General features: G+C 30.6%; 1 protein-coding gene across 5 annotated transcripts in view; it reads left to right on the top strand.

Moving 5' to 3' along the window:
• Window positions 1-19162, top strand: part of LOC111618544 (bromodomain-containing protein 3-like) — a 110649-nt gene that overhangs the window by 34653 nt on the left and 56834 nt on the right. For all 5 annotated transcript variants that reach the window (XM_023360099.1, XM_023360102.1, XM_023360100.1 and 2 more), the window contains exon 2: window positions 12355-12391. In XM_023360099.1, coding sequence (XP_023215867.1) covers window positions 12355-12391 — 37 coding nt within the window. The remainder of the gene's footprint in view (window positions 1-12354; window positions 12392-19162) is intronic.

The raw sequence follows: 19162 nt of genomic DNA on the forward strand, positions 1-19162 counted from the left end.
TTTTTGCAAATAATTTTTGTGAACCATGTATTTGCATTTTTTACCAGTTGCTCACCTTTTTGTGTTTAAAAACAAAGGTATTTTATCCAGGTTGTTTGAATCATTCTTGTGTATTGTCAGGAGTAAAGATTAATGGCAATAGGAAAAACAAAGATTTTGAATTGAATTCCAAAATCACACTGGAGCGAGCCCGATATAAGTTTTAATCCATTCCCATGTGAAAACATGATTTTTGGAAATCAAAAATTGGAGAAACTTGATGTAATCAATGGAGAGTGGCAAAAAAGGTTCCTGATTATCCAACTTCATGTGAACAAATTATGTTGTCAAAGTTTAAAATGCCAGTAATTTTTGCAGGACAATGTGTTCATATATGTTCATTTGATATTTTATTTGTGATTAAACGAAATAAAATTAGTTATATTAATAAATCTGATTTTCTTTATTTTGATCTTTAAAGTCACACCTCATCCTACAGTATTTGTGAGATCATCTTATATGCGAGTAAATATGGTATATGTGTTTGCACTTATACATACTTTTCAGTACTCTATATATAGCACTTTTTCTCATTTTGAGTTATTCACTTTAAAATGGAAAAACTTAATTCACTTTTTTACTTTTTTTAAAAGTTGCTTTATGAATTCACTCCAGGTTAAACCATACTGACAGACAAATTGCCAGCAAATGTAAAAAGTGTAGCAAATAACATGTAACTTTGGATGCCATTTCTTACAAATTTTAAAATCCATAAACTGTTTTGCCATCTTTGTGCAAGTAATATTTTTGTAAAATTCTGTTGTGTCCCAGGCCATGTAGGTATAAGAGGAAATGAAGAAGCTGACGTAGCAGCAAAGTCAGCAAGTCATTCTCAGCATACAATGTTTATTGAAGGAGGTGATTTGAAGCTAGTTGTTAAAAAACAACTAGTGGAGAGATGGCAAAATATATGGAACACACAAATCCACAATAAACTACATGAGATCAAACCTATGATAGAAAATTGGAGACATAAGAAACCCTATGACAGGAGATCTGAGGTTATTTTTACTCGTCTGAGAATTGGACATACTTGGTTGACTCATCAATACCTTTTGAAGGGTGACAAGCAGCCAGTATGCCAGTATTGCAATTGTCCTCTTACTATAAAACACATATTGCTCGATTGCTTTGCCTTTGAGACCAGGCGTAGACAGCGTTTTGGAAATGCAAGTTTTAAAGAGATTCTGGGCCAGAGGCCCAATATTTATAATGTACTGGACTTTTTAAAGGTCACTAAATTGTATAAAGACATTTAACTATATATTTATATATTTATTTATTTTTCACTTTTTTGTGCATTCTTGTTTGTTTGTTCTTATTATGTATATACTCGTTATTGTGTCTTAGTTGTTGTTTTGTATAGTATGTGTGTTGAGTTGGACAAATTAACCATTTTGTATGGCACAGCTTGGTCTTTGTGGCCCTTGTGCCAAAAAACCACAACCAATCAACCAATCTTACAAATTTTCTTCCTTTACAAATCATTCAACCAGTCCAACATGTTGAAAATTTTCAATTTGACCTGTTTCATTGTAAATGAATTTTGTAGGAGGAGACAATTGATTTGTGACAAGTCCATCAATTTTTGTTTTGTTTTGGAAATGCCATTAGGCAGTTGATTTCCAGCCCCAGTATGTAATAAGTCCAAAAGAAGTTTAAAAATTATGAAAAGACAATAGAAAAACATGAACATACATAAAAAATAAATAGAGCAGAGTAATACATTCATCAGTGTGCTAAATAAAAGGTAATTGTAACAAGCAAAAATGTGGGAGTAAAAGAGAAAATAGTAAAAATATTAAAAAAATAATAATAATTAAGAAGTAAAAAGTAAAAAAAAAGATTTTAAGAGTTATGTAAGAAATGTCAACAAGTTTGCTTACAAATTTTTTATGGAGTAGACATTCTATTGGGCCCATGTTATCAGCTATTGATAAAAATAAGTTCTATGTGACAATAACAAAAAAATGAGAAGTGTAAATACACAGTGTTATGGAGATTCTTAGATTTAGCCAGAATTGTGGAATTAGACTATTCAAATATTTTTAAAAGAGAATTTGATTAAAATATTCACTACTTTCAATTAAATCCAGAAGTCCTAGTCTTACTCTAGTGCAGTCTGCTCTAGTGCACTGATTCTCAATCACTGTGCCACAGCACTTTAGTGTGCCATGAGATTTTTGAAGTGTTCTGCCACTGCAAATACCCATACATAAGTGATATCAGACAAGTAGTTCAATCAGTTCTACCTTCCTAAAGCGCATTTGGAAATTGTAACTGGTGTTACAGGTAACTGCTGTTAGTTACCAAGGCATTTTAGAAAACATGATCTAAATAACCAACTGCATTTAAAAACCACTGTTATGATGTCACCAGTTGTCCTGTGGTACTTACCAAAGTAATGGTGTGTGCCGCCAAATTTTTTAATTATTAAAAGTGTACCATAACAAAAAAAAAAGGTTGAGAATCACTGATCTAGTGACATTTGGGATATTGGTTTGTGGTAGGTTACTAAACTTGTTTAAAAGTACATAAGGTTTATTGAGCTCTTTCAATATTTTAGCAAGTAAAGAGAGGGCACCCATGGACCAAATGGAAGGCAATAGTCCATGAAGGATTGAAAATTGGAAAAGATATGGACCATAGAACAGATTTAGAGGATATAGTGTTACAAAAATGTCATAATATCCTGTAATGGATGGCTAATGATTTTACTGTCTTGTCTATATGGCTTTTAAAAGTTAATTTATTGTTGAAAATAATTTCAAGATTGTTATGTGTGTTGACATATTGCAATGCATGAGTGTTTATAAAAACGGTTGGTAGAGATGGAATTGTTCATAAAGAAAAACACATTATAATAGATTTTTGTACATTAATTCTAAGGGTAACTTTACTAAAGACAGAGGATAAATGGTGAAGATTGAATTGGAGAGCAGTGGCATCATGATTGAACAACTTTATATTATCTGCTTTGGAACAATGGAAGAATTTAAATTAATAAACAACTTGTTGATTATATGCAGAAAAGAAAAGGCCACTTAAAATCAATCCTTGTTGAATACAAGTTAAAGAATTGAATACTGGAATTCCTTGTTGAATACTGGAAAATCAAGAAAAGTAAAATCCCCTACCTTGATCTTGTATAGATGTGCTAAAAAAAATAGTCATTCAGCTAGGAGTGAAAAGCTGCATTAATACTAAAGTAGTCACTGAGCATATCTAAAAGTATATTTGGAAGTAATGGAGTTGAAGGCTTGACTTATGTTGATGTAAGCTACATAAGTTGATTTTTTTTTTTCCCCAAAATTATTCAGGATTATAAATGTTGTATCACATAAGTTAGTATTTGATTTGATTATGCAGTCTGCAGTGTTGAATAGATAAGAGTTTTGAAGTTATCAGAACATAAATTTTATTGAAGAACATATTTCAAAAATTTTAAGCATTGCAACAGATAAAAGAAATGGGTCAAAAAAGATTCTGTCTCTTTTTGGTATTGGTATAATGGTAGAGGAATACCATTGTTTCAGAACAGTACTATATTGGAGTACTTTACTGCTGTAATTTTATCAAGAATTTTTTCTAATCTGTATAGTTTTATGTAGAAAATTGAGGGAATGGAGTTAGTACTGGAATTGAAGGGATTCAACTTTTCTATGCGTTCTTTACTTCTGAAAAAGAAAAACTGTATTAGTAGGTATAGTTGTGTGGCATAAGCAGAAGCAGAAAATAATCTTGGTTGTAATTTGGAAAAATTTCTCTTTAATAGATTTATAGGCATTGAATATTGCGTCATCAGAAAAGGAAGTTGATTTATTTTGAGTTCTTTTAGAAAATTTAAGGATAAATCTCCAAAACATATGGGGCGGTCAGAAGCAAAAGTGTTTACAATATTATTAAAAGTAGTTTTGAAATGATGTGTTGCATTCTTTGTAGTATTGTTTTTGTAAGATATGATGAATATAGAAGTTGTGTTGATTTCCACTGCATTCCCACTTTGTCCATTGCTTTCTAGTGATATTTCTTAATTTTTTTTAAATGGTGAGAGAACCATTTGTATGAGGAAGTCAACCTTTTGATATTGTAAAAACTTGATTTTTTTTTATTCTACTATTATTAAGTTAAATCATTAATGGTTTGAGGAAGTAATATAGGAGATTCCAGGAAAATCCAGTCAATGGAACAAATGTGTTTAGCTGCTTGTTTAAAATAAAAATGACACCATAAAGGGATTCTTGTAAACTGCTGTGAGTATTTGATGTTAACGTGGTTTAAAACTTCAAGAAAGATTGCACAGTGATCAGAAATAAAGCTTTCTGCCAAGTAAGCATTGAGATTACATTTTATCAAAAAGGCCATATCTAAAAAAGACTTATGACGTGTTGGGGAATGAATACTTTCAGTAAAATTTGAAAAAATAATAAATTTCATTAATAGAAAAGTTTTTGCAAGGATGATAAGAAAGTTGGCCTAATAGATGACCAAAAACTATTAGACATATTAAAATCTCCACATAGAATTAAACTGTGAAGCATAATCTATTGTTTTCAAGAAGTGGTATATTATTTAAAATACACATTCTCTTTTAGGGTGAGGGTATAAATGTAAATTATAATAAGATGAAATTTAGGAATTTTAACTATCAGGATGGAATCAAGGTATTCAAATATTCTTATTTGGGTCAAAGGATAGAAAATCATTAAGATACCTCCAATGTATTGGTTTTCACAGCAAAGTGAAAGATGAAAAATCCTAATTCATTTATAAAAGTTTCTAAATCATGTCTGTGGGTAATCCAGCTTTTGGTGAATATGCATATTATAAAACTCACTGAGAATAGTTGGAAGTGAGAGGCACTTATTTTTGATAGATCTAACCTTTTGCATAAAAATCTGAAAGAATTAAGATGGAATGACATTTATACCCTTTGTAAGTTTATAACCTGAAAACATGGATGGTGTGAAGAAAAACTGGTATAAAAAGCAAGATTTAAAAAAATGAAAGGAAAATCCTTACCTGCAAATGAGAAAAAAAAGTTGTTATGCAACATCAGATTGTATTTTTTTAACACTCATGTCATTCAAGGTAGTAACTAAGTGTCATACTAGTGTGATGTTGAGATGCTTAAGTATGGCAAGATGAGTCCACTTCATTGGACGTAAAGCAGTCAAGCTGACTCTTCTAAATACTGTATGGTAATCAAAATTGTCAATGAACTGCAGTTGAGGTGGTTGGAGATTTTACAAAACAGTTAATTTCATTTAGAGATAGTTACTTTTTTAAAATTGTTTAGGTAGTCAAGTAAATTATAGAATATTCCAAAAGATCAACACAGGTCTTCTTTATAGTTGTTTAGAAAATCATGATAGTCTTGAATAAGTCCTCTAAGTGCGTTTAAATTAATTTTTTAAAAGTACATGAGTTATTCACTTTTATAACCACTTAACATTTCGGTTTATTCGTCCTAAAAATCTCTTATGTCCTTTGAAACCGACACTCACCTGAGTTCAAGAATTACTCAGAAGACAATTAATTCTCATATTTTATTTAAATACATTTCGGATCGAAATTCTCACCAATCCCTCTTCAGTAAAGGTATAATCTGCAACAGAGCTTAACCAATATTTCAAACTTTTCAAAATCAATCACAGTAACCAAGAGTCTGAAATATTGGTGTAGGCTCTGTCACAAATTGTACCTTTATTGAAGAGGGATTGGCGAGAATTCTAATCTGAAATGCATTTAAATAAAATATCTGAGAGAATTAATTGTCTTCTGAGTAGTTTTTGAAATTCGGTGAGTGTTGGATTTTGAGGACAACATTTCAGTTTATTCATCCAAAACACCCCTTTTAAATGGTTATAAAAGTTATAACCACTTATACCACTGATTATATCTGGTAAATATTGCTAATCTTAGCTTCTTAATAAACATACATGATTTAATTTTACACTGTTTTATACAGTTTTACTTTTCCATTTATATATTGTTCAAATGTGTTATACACATAGTAAATCGAAACTTCAATGTTAAGAATTAAACATATAAGTTTAGTTGTACAGTGTTTACTTGCACTATTTTATCTTTTTGTGACTATTAGCTAATTTGTAGCTACACCACTGATGATTAGTGAAAATATGTAGAATTAAAAATTAAAAAGATATAAGTTAACAGATTCAAAAAATATTATGTAATTACATTATACTGTATTTTTATTAATTTGAGATAATACTACAGTAATTAATAATATGCCTGATTTTAGTTAATCTTTTTATGTGCAAAACTTAAAATTGATGCTTGCTTCAAAGATTTCACTTTCATATTTCTCAAATTCCCTCTTCAAGTACTCAATACATTGAAAATCTCAGTATTTACTTCATTTCCTTCAAAAAACCTGACTAACGTATCCATTGCCTCTTGAGCTTCAGAAATTCTCAGTATTGGTTTTGGTTCAATTTCATTTATCATATTATCATCGCATTCATCATCATCTTTATTCAGCACAGCTTCCACAATCACTCTCATTACTATGTCACATCACTATGTCACTCTCATTAGGAGTAGGAATATCACTAGTTAAAAAATTGTAATTGACTTGTAAAATTCATTGATGTCATTATTAAATTGTTCATGTTATTACATCGGAACCATTCAGATTATTGTATGTTGCTTATTTCGTTTTCATCATCATCATCATCTGACATTTCATTGAAATTTCATTTGTATTTAAATTCAGTTTTTTGAAACAATTTATGGTTGTCAAAGTAACATTTGTTCCATGTATCACTTAACGAATTTATGGCATCCAGTATCGATATAAACTCATTAAACTTTTGTTCTCTTTAATAGATTAAATGCAAAACTATAAATCTTTTATAAAATCCTTTCAAATTTTTGATTATACCCATGTCCATCGGCTGTAAAACTAATGTGACATTGAGAGGCAAAACACTAACTTGATATTGGGCAAATTTTGAATCTGGGGATGTGTTGGACAGTTATCAATTAACAATAGAATTATTTTTCTTTTTGGATAGTTCCCTATTTCAATCACTTAGATACTGCCGAAAAATATCTGAAGTCATCCAGGCTTTTCTGTTTTCAGTATAATCTACAGGAAAATTGTTTACATTCTTAAAACACTGGTTTTAATGATTTTTCAATAGCTAACAGTTTTTCTTATCAGTGTCATATTTGTGCTTTCCTCACTTTTGCCCAAACATAGTCAATCCATTCATTTGCAGTTACTGAATCAGCAGATTGAGATCCTCCATTCATTTTTGAATAAATGATATGTTGGTTTTTGAATTGATTTAGTAAATCATTGTTGCATTCAAATTGTCTAGCAAATTTTTCTGCTTGAGTCTTCAACACCAGTCCATCTATTGAAAATCCAGCACTTCTTTGTGTACTAAATGGTACTAAACCATTGAAACAGTGCTTCATCAATGTTTGCACATTCACATTCTTAATTTTTTGTTTAGGTTATATTTTTCTCCCGTACCAATAAGTAGACATTTTTATTCTTCCATAATGTCAATACTATCAAAAAAGACAAAGAAAACTTTCTACACACTGACATTTTTAGCACCATGTTTTAACTTGCAAATAATTTTTACTTTTTTGTAAACAGACACATTTTTTTTCCTTCCTAGACATCTTTCTGATGGAAGGGTTGGTTTCTAACTAGAGTACAGTAGATCCCCCTATAAGACGGTAGATATGTTCCGTTCTTTATGAATCAATTTTGTAGGAATCATAGTTTACGGACTACGGCTGTTTGAAAGGTTTTCTTTCATAAAATTAATCGATTCTAGACTAATTCGACTCAACATTTCCAAAATACGTATATTTTTTTGAAAATAATCCGTATAAACTACGTTATGAACAAAAAATTGTAGGATTGCTTACCGAGTGTGTATCGTTCGACTACGCCTGTTGCTAAAGCTTGGTTTCGTTGCGGAACAGCGCATCAAACCGCGGCCGCGATTTCTGATATTATTTTTCTGCGAAAACTTCGTTGACCTTTGGAGACATCCTTAATATAAATAATTTTTATGGCCGTTAAATAAGAAATGTTTCTTTCACAAGAAATGTATAAAATTACAGTACTGGACAGACGATAGGTCGCCTAACTCGCCGTAGCGTGACGCTAGACGGCGAAAAATATATATTTAATTATAATAAAGTTACAATAAATTAAGTTAATATATAATTATATATACAGTACCTAATTTATATATAATTAATATATAATTATATGTACAGTACCTAATTTATATATAATTATATGAACAGACGATACTAAACTCAATTTATCCGCCTAAACGTCCGTAGCGTGGCGCTACGGACGGTGGGAAAGTAGTTCGGCTGCCCGATGACGTTTTACGTATTATAGGAGTTATTTTTACCGTTGTTTACGGATACTGCCACAATTTTTATAGGAATCATAACTATAGGAAACGGTTTTATAGGGGGATCTACTGTATATGCTAATTTTATAATCATAGTGATGATTAGGGAAATTGGCATAGTAGGGCCAGAAGCTAGTCTCAAAAGAGGGGGATGGTCTCCAAAAAGAAAGTTAGTGGATATCAGGCCTAATTATCACTTAAGATCATAAAACTAAGTAAAGTAATCCTTTCAGTTTTATCTCTACTAAGAATTCGGTACCGCATTTCTTACTTCCATTAAGAATGTCCGTGTTTTGCAAAGCTATCAAAAATTTGCTTGGTTTATTGTTTGAAGTATGCTTGTTATAACTGTGAGAAAATGTACAGAAATATGCATAAATTAAAATTGTTATGACGTTTTTCTTGTTATAACAGTGAACTTATTATATCTGTTTGTTATAACTGAGTTTGACTGTCGTTTCACATGTCTGTTTTCCTTGTTTATACAATATTCTCAGTTCTTTTGAAAAATGTATAAACAAGATTAACTCTACATTACATTTTAATGTCTTGCTGATGGAAATTTAAGTTTACGTATAAAACATTTTAATAATTTAATAACCTGAATAAATGTGAATTTAAATTACTGTTATCAATGAGATATATATGTCGTAGGCGAACTGGAAAATCACCATCTATTTGCTTTTCAGCCTGACATTTTGTAGGCATTTTGCAAACAGGCTCAGAACTTTAGGCAATTAACAAAGTGAACTTCAGTTTGTTCAATTAGCCTGATCAATTCTAGGCTTATTGTAATGTGACTTCTTTGAAAGGCTAGCATAATGTCTCTCTCTCTTTCTTGTGTTAATACAATTGGTCAGGTTTTCAAACACCCCTTGAAAACATGGTTTCACCCAGGTTTACTAGCATGCATGTAATGGTCTCAGTTGCTTTTTTGAGTTAAAATTTAGCAGAATTTAAATAATTACATCTCGTGTTTGTGTCGTGCTTGTATTTAAAGTGACTTAGAAATGGAGATGGATATAGGAAATACATTTAACAGCAAAGAAAATATGCAGGACAATGATAGTATAAATAACTTCAAAGAAGAAATATGATGTATGAAGTTGAAATTTAATGGAAAAAATGAAAGAATACAGTAGTAAGAATGACTATGTAATTAAAAAATGTTGGACGACTTCAAGTGTAAATGAAGTGGTCCATGAAATTTTAGATTTATGAAACTGACAAGAATAAAAGTAGCAAGCAGTAGAACTAATTAAGAAATATGATACAATGGAGGTCAGGGAAAAGCGACTTTTAATTAGAAAAGATAAAGCATTGACAATCCTGTTGTGATAATTCCTTCCTATTGAGAAATATTTTGATATATTATTCCAATATCATTGCTCAACAGGTCATTGAGGTCGTAATAAAATGTTATTTGCTACGAAAAATAAGTTTTACATTCCAAGACAGCTGTTGAGGTATTTGTATCGCTATATAAAATGTGCAATTTGAAGAAGTCTCAACATCACAAAAATATTGTTGTACGACCAATTACTAATCAATCAAATCAACTTGGCTTCAAAGATTGAAATCCTCCGGGGCCAAGTTGATTTGATTGATTTTCAATCTACTTCCCTGTAGAGACTACAAATGATTAATGAACTATCAAGATCACACAACAAAATTTTGTGTTTTTTGCCCTTTGAAAACAAAACGTGCAGCAGAAGTTGCACTGCTGAAAATATTTTTAGACTTTGATGTGCCTTATATTTTGCAGTGACAATGGAAGAGCATTTACAGCTAATTTCATTGAGCAACTTAGTTATATGGCCTGAATGTAAAATAGTGCACAGAAGACCCCAACATTCACAATCCCAGGGGCGTATAGAGTGATGCAATCAGAATGTTGAAAATATGTTAAGTGCATGGATAGATGGTATTATAGGCTGCCATTTCGTCCAGTGGTAAAAGAACTCTTCTAAGCATTGAGTTATAGGCAGAAGTCTGTATACAGCATATACAGCACTCTGGATCAGAACCAAAATTAGGATTAGGGTCAATGAATATTTCATCAGAAATTTTACAAACTCTTCATAGTGAAGATTTGATGCAACTTAAGGAAAATAGCTTAGAACGAGAAGCTGTTGAGGAAGTAAATGAAAATCAGATGGGAATTTTTGAGAAAGAGGCTTGTTCTGTGTGTGATCCAAATGAATCACAAGTAATATGTTCATTGTATGTGATGAGACTTCATAAGAATTGTGTTCATAATATTGGAGGGACCTCTAAAGACATTAGTGACATTTATGTTTGCAGCACTTACAAACAACAAAATAAAATTGCAGAGAAATGTCAACAATCACACAGATGTCAGAAAAGAGTAACAGAAAAAATGATTGAAATTACTACCAATAAAAAACTAAAATGTTTTGAAGTTGGGGACTTCATTTTATTGAACATTCCAAAGGTTGAGTGAGTGCCATTAGACTGCCAAAATGTAATAGGAAAAATTTTTGATGCAGAAAATAATGTTTATCAAATTGGAACAAAGGGTGGCATAATTAAGACCTGGTTCAGCAGAATTGATTTCCAGATTTCTGGGATGCAAATTTTTGAAGACATTCCAGAAAAATATGTATCTCTACATGAAGCTGTGGCCAAAAAATCAAAGTTTGGGGGATTTGTCAATTGTAAGTGTATAGTATCAAAAACATTGTCAAACAAAAAAAATGCACATGTAAGAAGGTAAACCAATTATGCACATCAAAATGTCACAGCAGTTTATTGTGTGTAAATAAATAAATGGAACATTTGTGCCCCAAGTGAAAACTGTAAATCAGTATTTTTCATTTTTCCTAATTATTATACCATTTTTTTTAACAATTAATTTTGAACAAAAACGTCTAGCAATTTAATATTATTTTCATAAAAATTCAGTATTATTAATTTTTGATGTAACAGTGTTACTCTGTTTTATTCATTGCCATATCACAAATATATTGTAATTATTATTTATTATTCTTGTTTATTAATTTTTATATTATTCATTTTTCTATCATTATTATGTTGTATTATGTTAATTATTTTAAGGTTACTTTACAATGATAATCTTTCTTAGACATCTGTCTTCTGTTTGTCTAATAAGCCTAGAATCGATCAGGCTAATTGAACAAACTGAAGTTCACTTTGTTAATTGCCTAAAACTCTGTAGGTTGATTGCAAAATGCCTAAGAAATGTAAGGCTGAATAGCAAATAGATGATGATTTTCCAATTTGCTGGGCTCATTGTAAAGTGATGACGCCCTTTACAATGAGCCAGATATACACAATTCGTCTATGATATACACACCTGACAGTTTTAATAACAATATCACTAAATCACAAGAAATTTTAATTATATAATACAAAAAATATGTTAATATATTTTATACATTTAAAATATTGAAATGGTAGAGTATGATTTCTGAGAAAACATTAAAAAATTTCATTCAGCTGAGGATTATTAATTGTTGGATTTTTTTTATATTTTATTAAATGGAAGATATGTGCAAATAATTAAGGATGATTGAATTACTGTGTTAATAGTTAAGTAATTTATTTATTAATAAATGACAGTTCTGTCAATTTCAGTATTCATTTTAGTCTATCACTAATTTCCAAATTTAGCAAATTATATTCTAGTTAAAGAATCCAATAATTGTATCATTTAATATAAACACACTAAGTTTGTAAATACATGATATAAATTTACTGGAAATTAATATCAAAACTCATTATTATTAAATAATATAAACTGTTCTCGAAATTTTAGAATAAAATATTTTACACTTCTATAAATGCTGTTTTTTTAATTTTGGATATTTTTTATTGTTTTCTAAAAACGTTTTTTTTTTTTAATTCTAATTAGGATGGGAGGTACTCAAGATGAAAGCAGACATGAAGTGGTAAGTTCACTTTCATTCTTTAAGTACTATACAATCATATTGTTGATGGATATCTTTTCTGCAATGAAATTCATTAGAAATTTATAAGTTTTCTAATGAATTTCAATTTGTGACTTTATATTTATGCTCTATATTAAAATCTGCAAGAAATATATTGTACTATCTTAAAAACTTTTGATATTAGGATATTTTCTTTGTTGGATTTATATACTAAAAATAATTGCTTGTTACGTGTACTTTCAGTCTAAGTTGTTTTAATTTATTTTATTATAAATTACATGTTTTATGTTATTAATACAATAGCATTATTATGGAAAGATGGAAAGTTTAAGACAGCTTAAATGCAAGCTAGTAATTTACCCAAAATTTAAAGGAGTACTTCAGGCTTAAAAGAATATAGTTACACAACCAGCTTCTGTCTATCTACAAGTAGACTGACTGTTGCACATGTATAGTATAGTGATATGTGTTTGCTTGCATGCGTGGGTGTGTGCAGCAGTCAGTTTCTCTACAGATACTACCAAGTAAATTGGTACATTTTGCTTTCGTAGGTTGCATTGGATTTTCTTGATATACATGATGCAAATATAAAACAAATGTTTTTTCTTCTAAATATTTGAATATACAACTGAAAAAAATAGTTGATTACACAAATTTAAAAATAAATTTGTCATGTGTTCCAAGTAAATGGAATTGACTGTACATGTTAGGACTAATCCATTTTGGCCCAATTAAGTGGTTGCCCCAATTAAACAAACTAATAATAAATTGTACAATAAAATATGTAATACATAGGTAAATAAATAAGTAGGTAAAAAATAATAATTAGGTACCTATTTTAATGCTTTATTCAACCAAAATACAGAAAATATTTGTAATATAAATTTGCTAGACTCACGACAATAGATAACTGATTCATATAATGCTAGTGTTGCCAAATATTAGTAGTCACATAAACAAGGATTGACCATTCGATCCATTCCTGATCGAACAATTTTTCCTTTTTTTTTTTAGTTAGAACATGTTCTAACTAAAAAGGCAGAAAGAAAAGGATTTTTCCAAAAGTCATTTTATGGTTTTCCTTTGAGCACAGTTTCCTTTACTTGGAGATGGGCCACTTCGGCAGGAGCGTCTGTAGAATCTGCCAGCTCCAGATGCTGGTCTCAACGATTGAATGGTTGCTGTCCTAATCTAGACGTAATTATGCACACAGTACCTTACAAGGAACTCTAGCTGTCTTCTAACTTAGTCGAGAAACCTTAAACAATTGTCCAGTGACCTTTGTCCTTTCACTTTGAAGGGGATCGTTCGGTCCAATCCAGAGTAGGGTCACTAACTTGCATTCAGGTTCGTCTCAGATGAAGTCCTCGTGTGATACATCCTGCTATGCTGACCTCTCTAGAAAAATCAAATTGCCCGAGCAAGACAAAATCGCTTTGTCTCTGCCAACTGTTAGACCTACACGACATTAGTGTACGTAGTGTTGACATATTTTAAGAAGCTTCCTAAAATATATCAAAAATTGCTAAATACATTTTCGGCTACTGACCCGATTAAACAATTAAATTATGTATTAATTTATTAGTTTGGTTTCCGTTCTTTGAGATAAATACCCAATAAAGTGGCTGCCCCAATTAACTGGTGGACCAATTAAACAGAATCGACTGTATTTAGAATCTTTTGAATTTCTGTGAAAACATTATACTGATAAGAATTGTTATAAATATATATTTTATGGATTTAACAGATATGTTTTTATTTGAAAATACAGTAGGCTTCACTTATTATAATCATGGATATTGTTGTCATTCATTTAATATGATTAAAATTATTAGGTTCCAAAACATAAGTGAAAATACACTATAAAAACATTGCTTATGGTAATCAGAATTGAGTATGGTAATCATTAGCTTTGGTATGTAAGCATTTTTAAGCTGTCTTTCATATTGTCATCCTTAATATGTGTTGATAACACACTATCATTATCAGTTATCATTATTTGCTCACAATGCAATAGCTTAAATTGTTGGCATTTCTTACCTCAGTTAAACTTTAACAGTTGTTAAAGACAGTTAACAGGCAAGCAATACTGGATAAATTACTATTAATAAATAAAATAATTGTAAATAATAAATTTTTAAGATATATTGTATATTTCTTAATTGTTTTAATGTGTCCTTTTAATGTCAGTCAGTAAAACTAGAATTTCCACTAATTATGATCTTACTTATCCTGCTTACTGTTATCAATTGGTTATTGTTATCAGTATAGGCAGGCTCCAAAGTAATTATTTTAAGTGGATGCTGTATATATATATAATTTTAGATTAAATGAAATTAAACAACTAACTTTTTAAGGTATTTTAATATTTCATTAAAAGAAATTGTGAAATAAATATTAATTATTTTTGTAGGTTACTTATATATAGTTCTTTAATTCTAAGATGCATCCTGCTTTTGAAATTGAATTGTAAAATTTTTGATTGAGAAAAACTTTAAAATAATCAATTATATTAAGTTTTGTTAAGTGATAAAAAGTTAGAAACAATTTGAGTGCTATGAAATATAGTGGAACCTCGCTTAATGAGCATAATTCATTCCAGAATCTTACTCATACTGTGAAACATGTGTTCAACTTTTCTCATATAAATTAATGCATTCCACACCGAAAAAATTCTCAAATATTTTACGTATAATGTTTATTCAAAGAAAATTATGCAATATATATTGTTAAGGAGTGTGAATCATCATCATTTCTTCTAGCATGGAATGAACTAACCTGAAATGTGAATTTGATATGCAGAAAACAAAAAATAACGCAGATAATATGTCTGATAAACACACCAAACGATATGCCAAATTCTTGGGCTATGTAAAGGCTATAATTAAATATTAGAAAATAATTAATTTAACTAGAGGTTGACAGTTATGCTGCCATCTCATATTAAATTTAATGACCAATTCCAGTTAATTCCAGAAATGTCTAAATTAAAAATTAATTATTTATAATTATTAAAGTTAGGTTGTTGATGTTTATATGTAATATGTGTGATCAGAAGTGACACTAAGAGTATGTCCTACATGGCAGCATACAGCAATTGCAAGTGGAAAGAGTCTTTGCACATGCATCCAACTCACAAGCGACTTCTATCCAGAGTGGACGCATGTTGTTTACAAAATGGTGGCAAGACGACTTCATCGAATGCTTGCTATAGAAAATATGACAAGCATTAAAATGGTAAATTTGACAGGTAATTGTTATTACTAACTAGATACACAACAAATATTTAATCTTCATAGAATAATAAGTTAAAAAAAAGTTTTATTTTTAAAACATTACATTTACAAAATCAGAAATATTAAACTACATAAAAGATTATTAAGTAAAGTACATACAACATATATACACAATTTATTTGTCATTCTGTTTTCATTCATCTACAAAATCAGCCATTTTGTTTTTTGGAAGCATGAGCAGTGGAAGCGGCGATCAAACTTGCTTGGTAGAAGTGTTATCTGGTGGTCACTGTATGCTAAATGCAGTTACTCTGGACATGCATATTTGCTTGAACCAGTTTGTTTGCTCTGCTTGGAAGCATGTTCACGCTCACAGTTGCTGGATACTGCCACATAGTATGTGCCCTAAGATGCTAGAGGAACAAGTGCTAAACACAGACTGATGGAGCATGTGCACAATCCAGGACTTCCCTTCTCCTCGTCATTCATTTTGTAAAATGTTGCTCATTAAGCAAGTTATTTTTTCACAATTTGCTTTTCTCGTTAAGCAAGGTTCCACTGTACATAACATTTTTCAAATTTTTTAAACCAATAATTGGTAATTTAATATAATCAATACAGTTGATTCTACTTAATAGGGACATGTTGGGACTAATCCATTTTGACCTAATTAAGTGCTGCCCCAAGTAAACGAACTAATAATAAAATTCTAAAATAAGTAGGTAAAAATAATTAGGTACTTATTTTAATTCTTTATTAAACCAAAATACAGAAAATATTTGTAGTATAAATTTGCCAGACTCATGATGATAGATAACTGATTTGTGTTGCCAGATAATAGTAGTGATGTACACAAGGGTTAACCATCAATCTGTTCCTGATTGAATGATCTTCCTTTCTCCCTTTTTAGTTAGAACTTGCCTGGGTTCATCCAAAAGTCACCTTACAGCCTTTCTTTGAGCACAGTTTCCTTTACTTGGAGATGGGTCATTTCGACAGGAGTGTCCATAGAATCCGGCAGCACCGGATGATAGTCCCAACGATCAGATGTCTGCTGTCTGAGTCTAGATGTAATTGTGCATACAACACTTCTAAGGAAACTCTAGCTCTCTTCCAACTTGGTTGAGAGATCTCAAAAAACTGTCTTGGGGTCTTTGACCCTTTGCTTTTAAGAGGATTGCCCACTCCAATTCGTATAAGAGTCAGTAGCTTACATTCAGGTATGCCTCAGACAGGATCTCAGTGTGATACGTCCCTCTATGCTGACCCTCTCCAGAAAAACTAAATTGCCCAAGCAAAGGACAAAATTGCTTTGTCTCAACCATTAGGCTTACACAACATTAGTGTCCATAGTGTTGACATATTTTCAGAAGATCCCTATAATACAGGGGTGGCCAACCTGTGGCTTGCGAGCCACATGCGGCTCTTTGAAGGATTATTTGTGGCTCTTGATAAATGTACCCGTTGGGAAAATTCAAATTTTTAAAATTTTTTTACATCAATCCTGAAGAAGGTCTATGAATTAGACCGAAAATGTTAGAGAACTATCCAAAAGTAGACTGCATTTTAAAGGTATAGTGGAATGTAGTAATTAATAATGTAGTTAGAGATTTAATAATTGTACCCGAGTTCCCTTTTCATTTTTGTGTTGTTATATTTTAAAAAATTATTATCGTTCCGTATGTGTTTCAAAATGTCTTTTAAATTACTAACAACAAATATGAAAGACTAAGTGCAACGTTGTAACAAATTTCATTTCCATCCAAGTTAAGAATGATATGACTCATTGAAAACTGCGCGAACGAACATAAACAGTGGCGTAATCGTTCGTTATCGACCGACCCCAGACCAATTTTGAATTTGTAAATTGTCATTGCAATGGACAGTTGACGTTGTGCTCTGGAGGAAACAATTTGTATCACTCTTGCTATGGATATAATTTGTAATCTGGAATTTTTTGCATACCTTTTTAATACGTATTTAATTGCGGCTTGTGAAAAATTTCAAATTTTGAAAAATGGCTCGGACTATCAAGGAGCTTGGCTACCCCGACTATAATATATCAAAAATTGCTTAATTCCTTTTCTGCTGCTGTCCCAATTAACCAGTGGCTCAATTAAACGGAATCAACTGTACTGTCTTATTTTCATATGTTGAAGGCATTTTAGGCATTAAAAAAGAGTTTAATTTAAACATTCATTACTAGCAAAGCTCATTTGAAGTGATATGATCATTGAGCAATGTAGCTGAAAACATTTGTTATTAATGCATAACAAACCATTTACTTGTGATGAATGCTTATTGTTGTTGTGGACTCTAACTTACTACAGAATTTAAGTCATTTCTCTATTTCAGAAAAATAAAATTGGGTTATAAAAGGTATCTTAGAATTTGAGAAATATATTTGAACAGAAATATAGTAGATATAAATTAGTTTGTATTGTTTTACTTAGTTATTATTTAAAACTTGCACACAAAAATAGTACGCTATTTATGTTTAATTAATGGTGTACTATTTTTATGTGCAAGTTGCTAATTAGTTGTTTCATGACAATCAAAATACACAGACATCACATAGTTTTGAACTCAGGATGTCTATCATGAACTTCTAATAATTTCAGCCAGGATTGTTTTGCATCAAACTGCTGGCTGATTCACTGATGTCTCTCTGAAAAGATGAAGGGTTTGTAAGTGCCATACAAGAAACTATATAAAACATATCTTACTCGACATACACTTAAAGATGACACTTCCTACAAGTGTCATCTTTAAGTGTATTGTGACTTGTTTTATAGTCATGCACAAGACTATGAAACACATCACATTTGGTTTCAAGCTGTTAACATAAACTGGCTATTGATGTAATCAAATAACAAATATAATACATCAAAAATTTGAACATAAACACAAACAACTACAAATACAGGAACTGTACGATAGATATATACTTCAGATGGTCATAGAAAACAACACAAACACGCACAAAATATACTACGATTAAGCTGTAATCACAGACAAAACAACACATCACAACAGACTGGACATCACATTCAATAACAAACATAATAAAATCATATATTTAATAAACATAGCTATTCCAAACAACATACAAATTACATACACTGAAAAAATTAATAAATACTCAGAACTTGCCCATAAAATAAAGCATCTGTGGAGAATGGATAATGTGTTTATTTTGCCAATAATCCTTTCTTGCACAGATATCATGCCACATACACTACACAGAAGTCTTGCAACATTAGGGCTTCAAAAAAGCATTTACATTGCACTACATACTGCAGAAGGTTAAAAAATGACCCCCCAAGATTTTTACATTTTTGGACTCAGGACACCTTATAAATGTTGAGAAATGCAAAGTAATTCAGGGTTTTTTCTGTATGTATGGATGTTAATTTGTGTGGGGCATGATTTTGTTCACCCTGTTTGAAGTTTAATAACTTGTACTTTTTGTTGAAATTCTAAGATTTTGCAGGGAGGTTTGTGTATTAGGGGGATTGATGCTATTAAAGTTTGG

The sequence above is a fragment of the Centruroides sculpturatus genome, unplaced genomic scaffold, assembly GCF_000671375.1.
Source record: "Centruroides sculpturatus isolate CEXI.00-Female unplaced genomic scaffold, Cexi_2.0 scaffold156, whole genome shotgun sequence".
Taxonomy (NCBI): Eukaryota; Metazoa; Arthropoda; class Arachnida; order Scorpiones; family Buthidae; genus Centruroides; species Centruroides sculpturatus.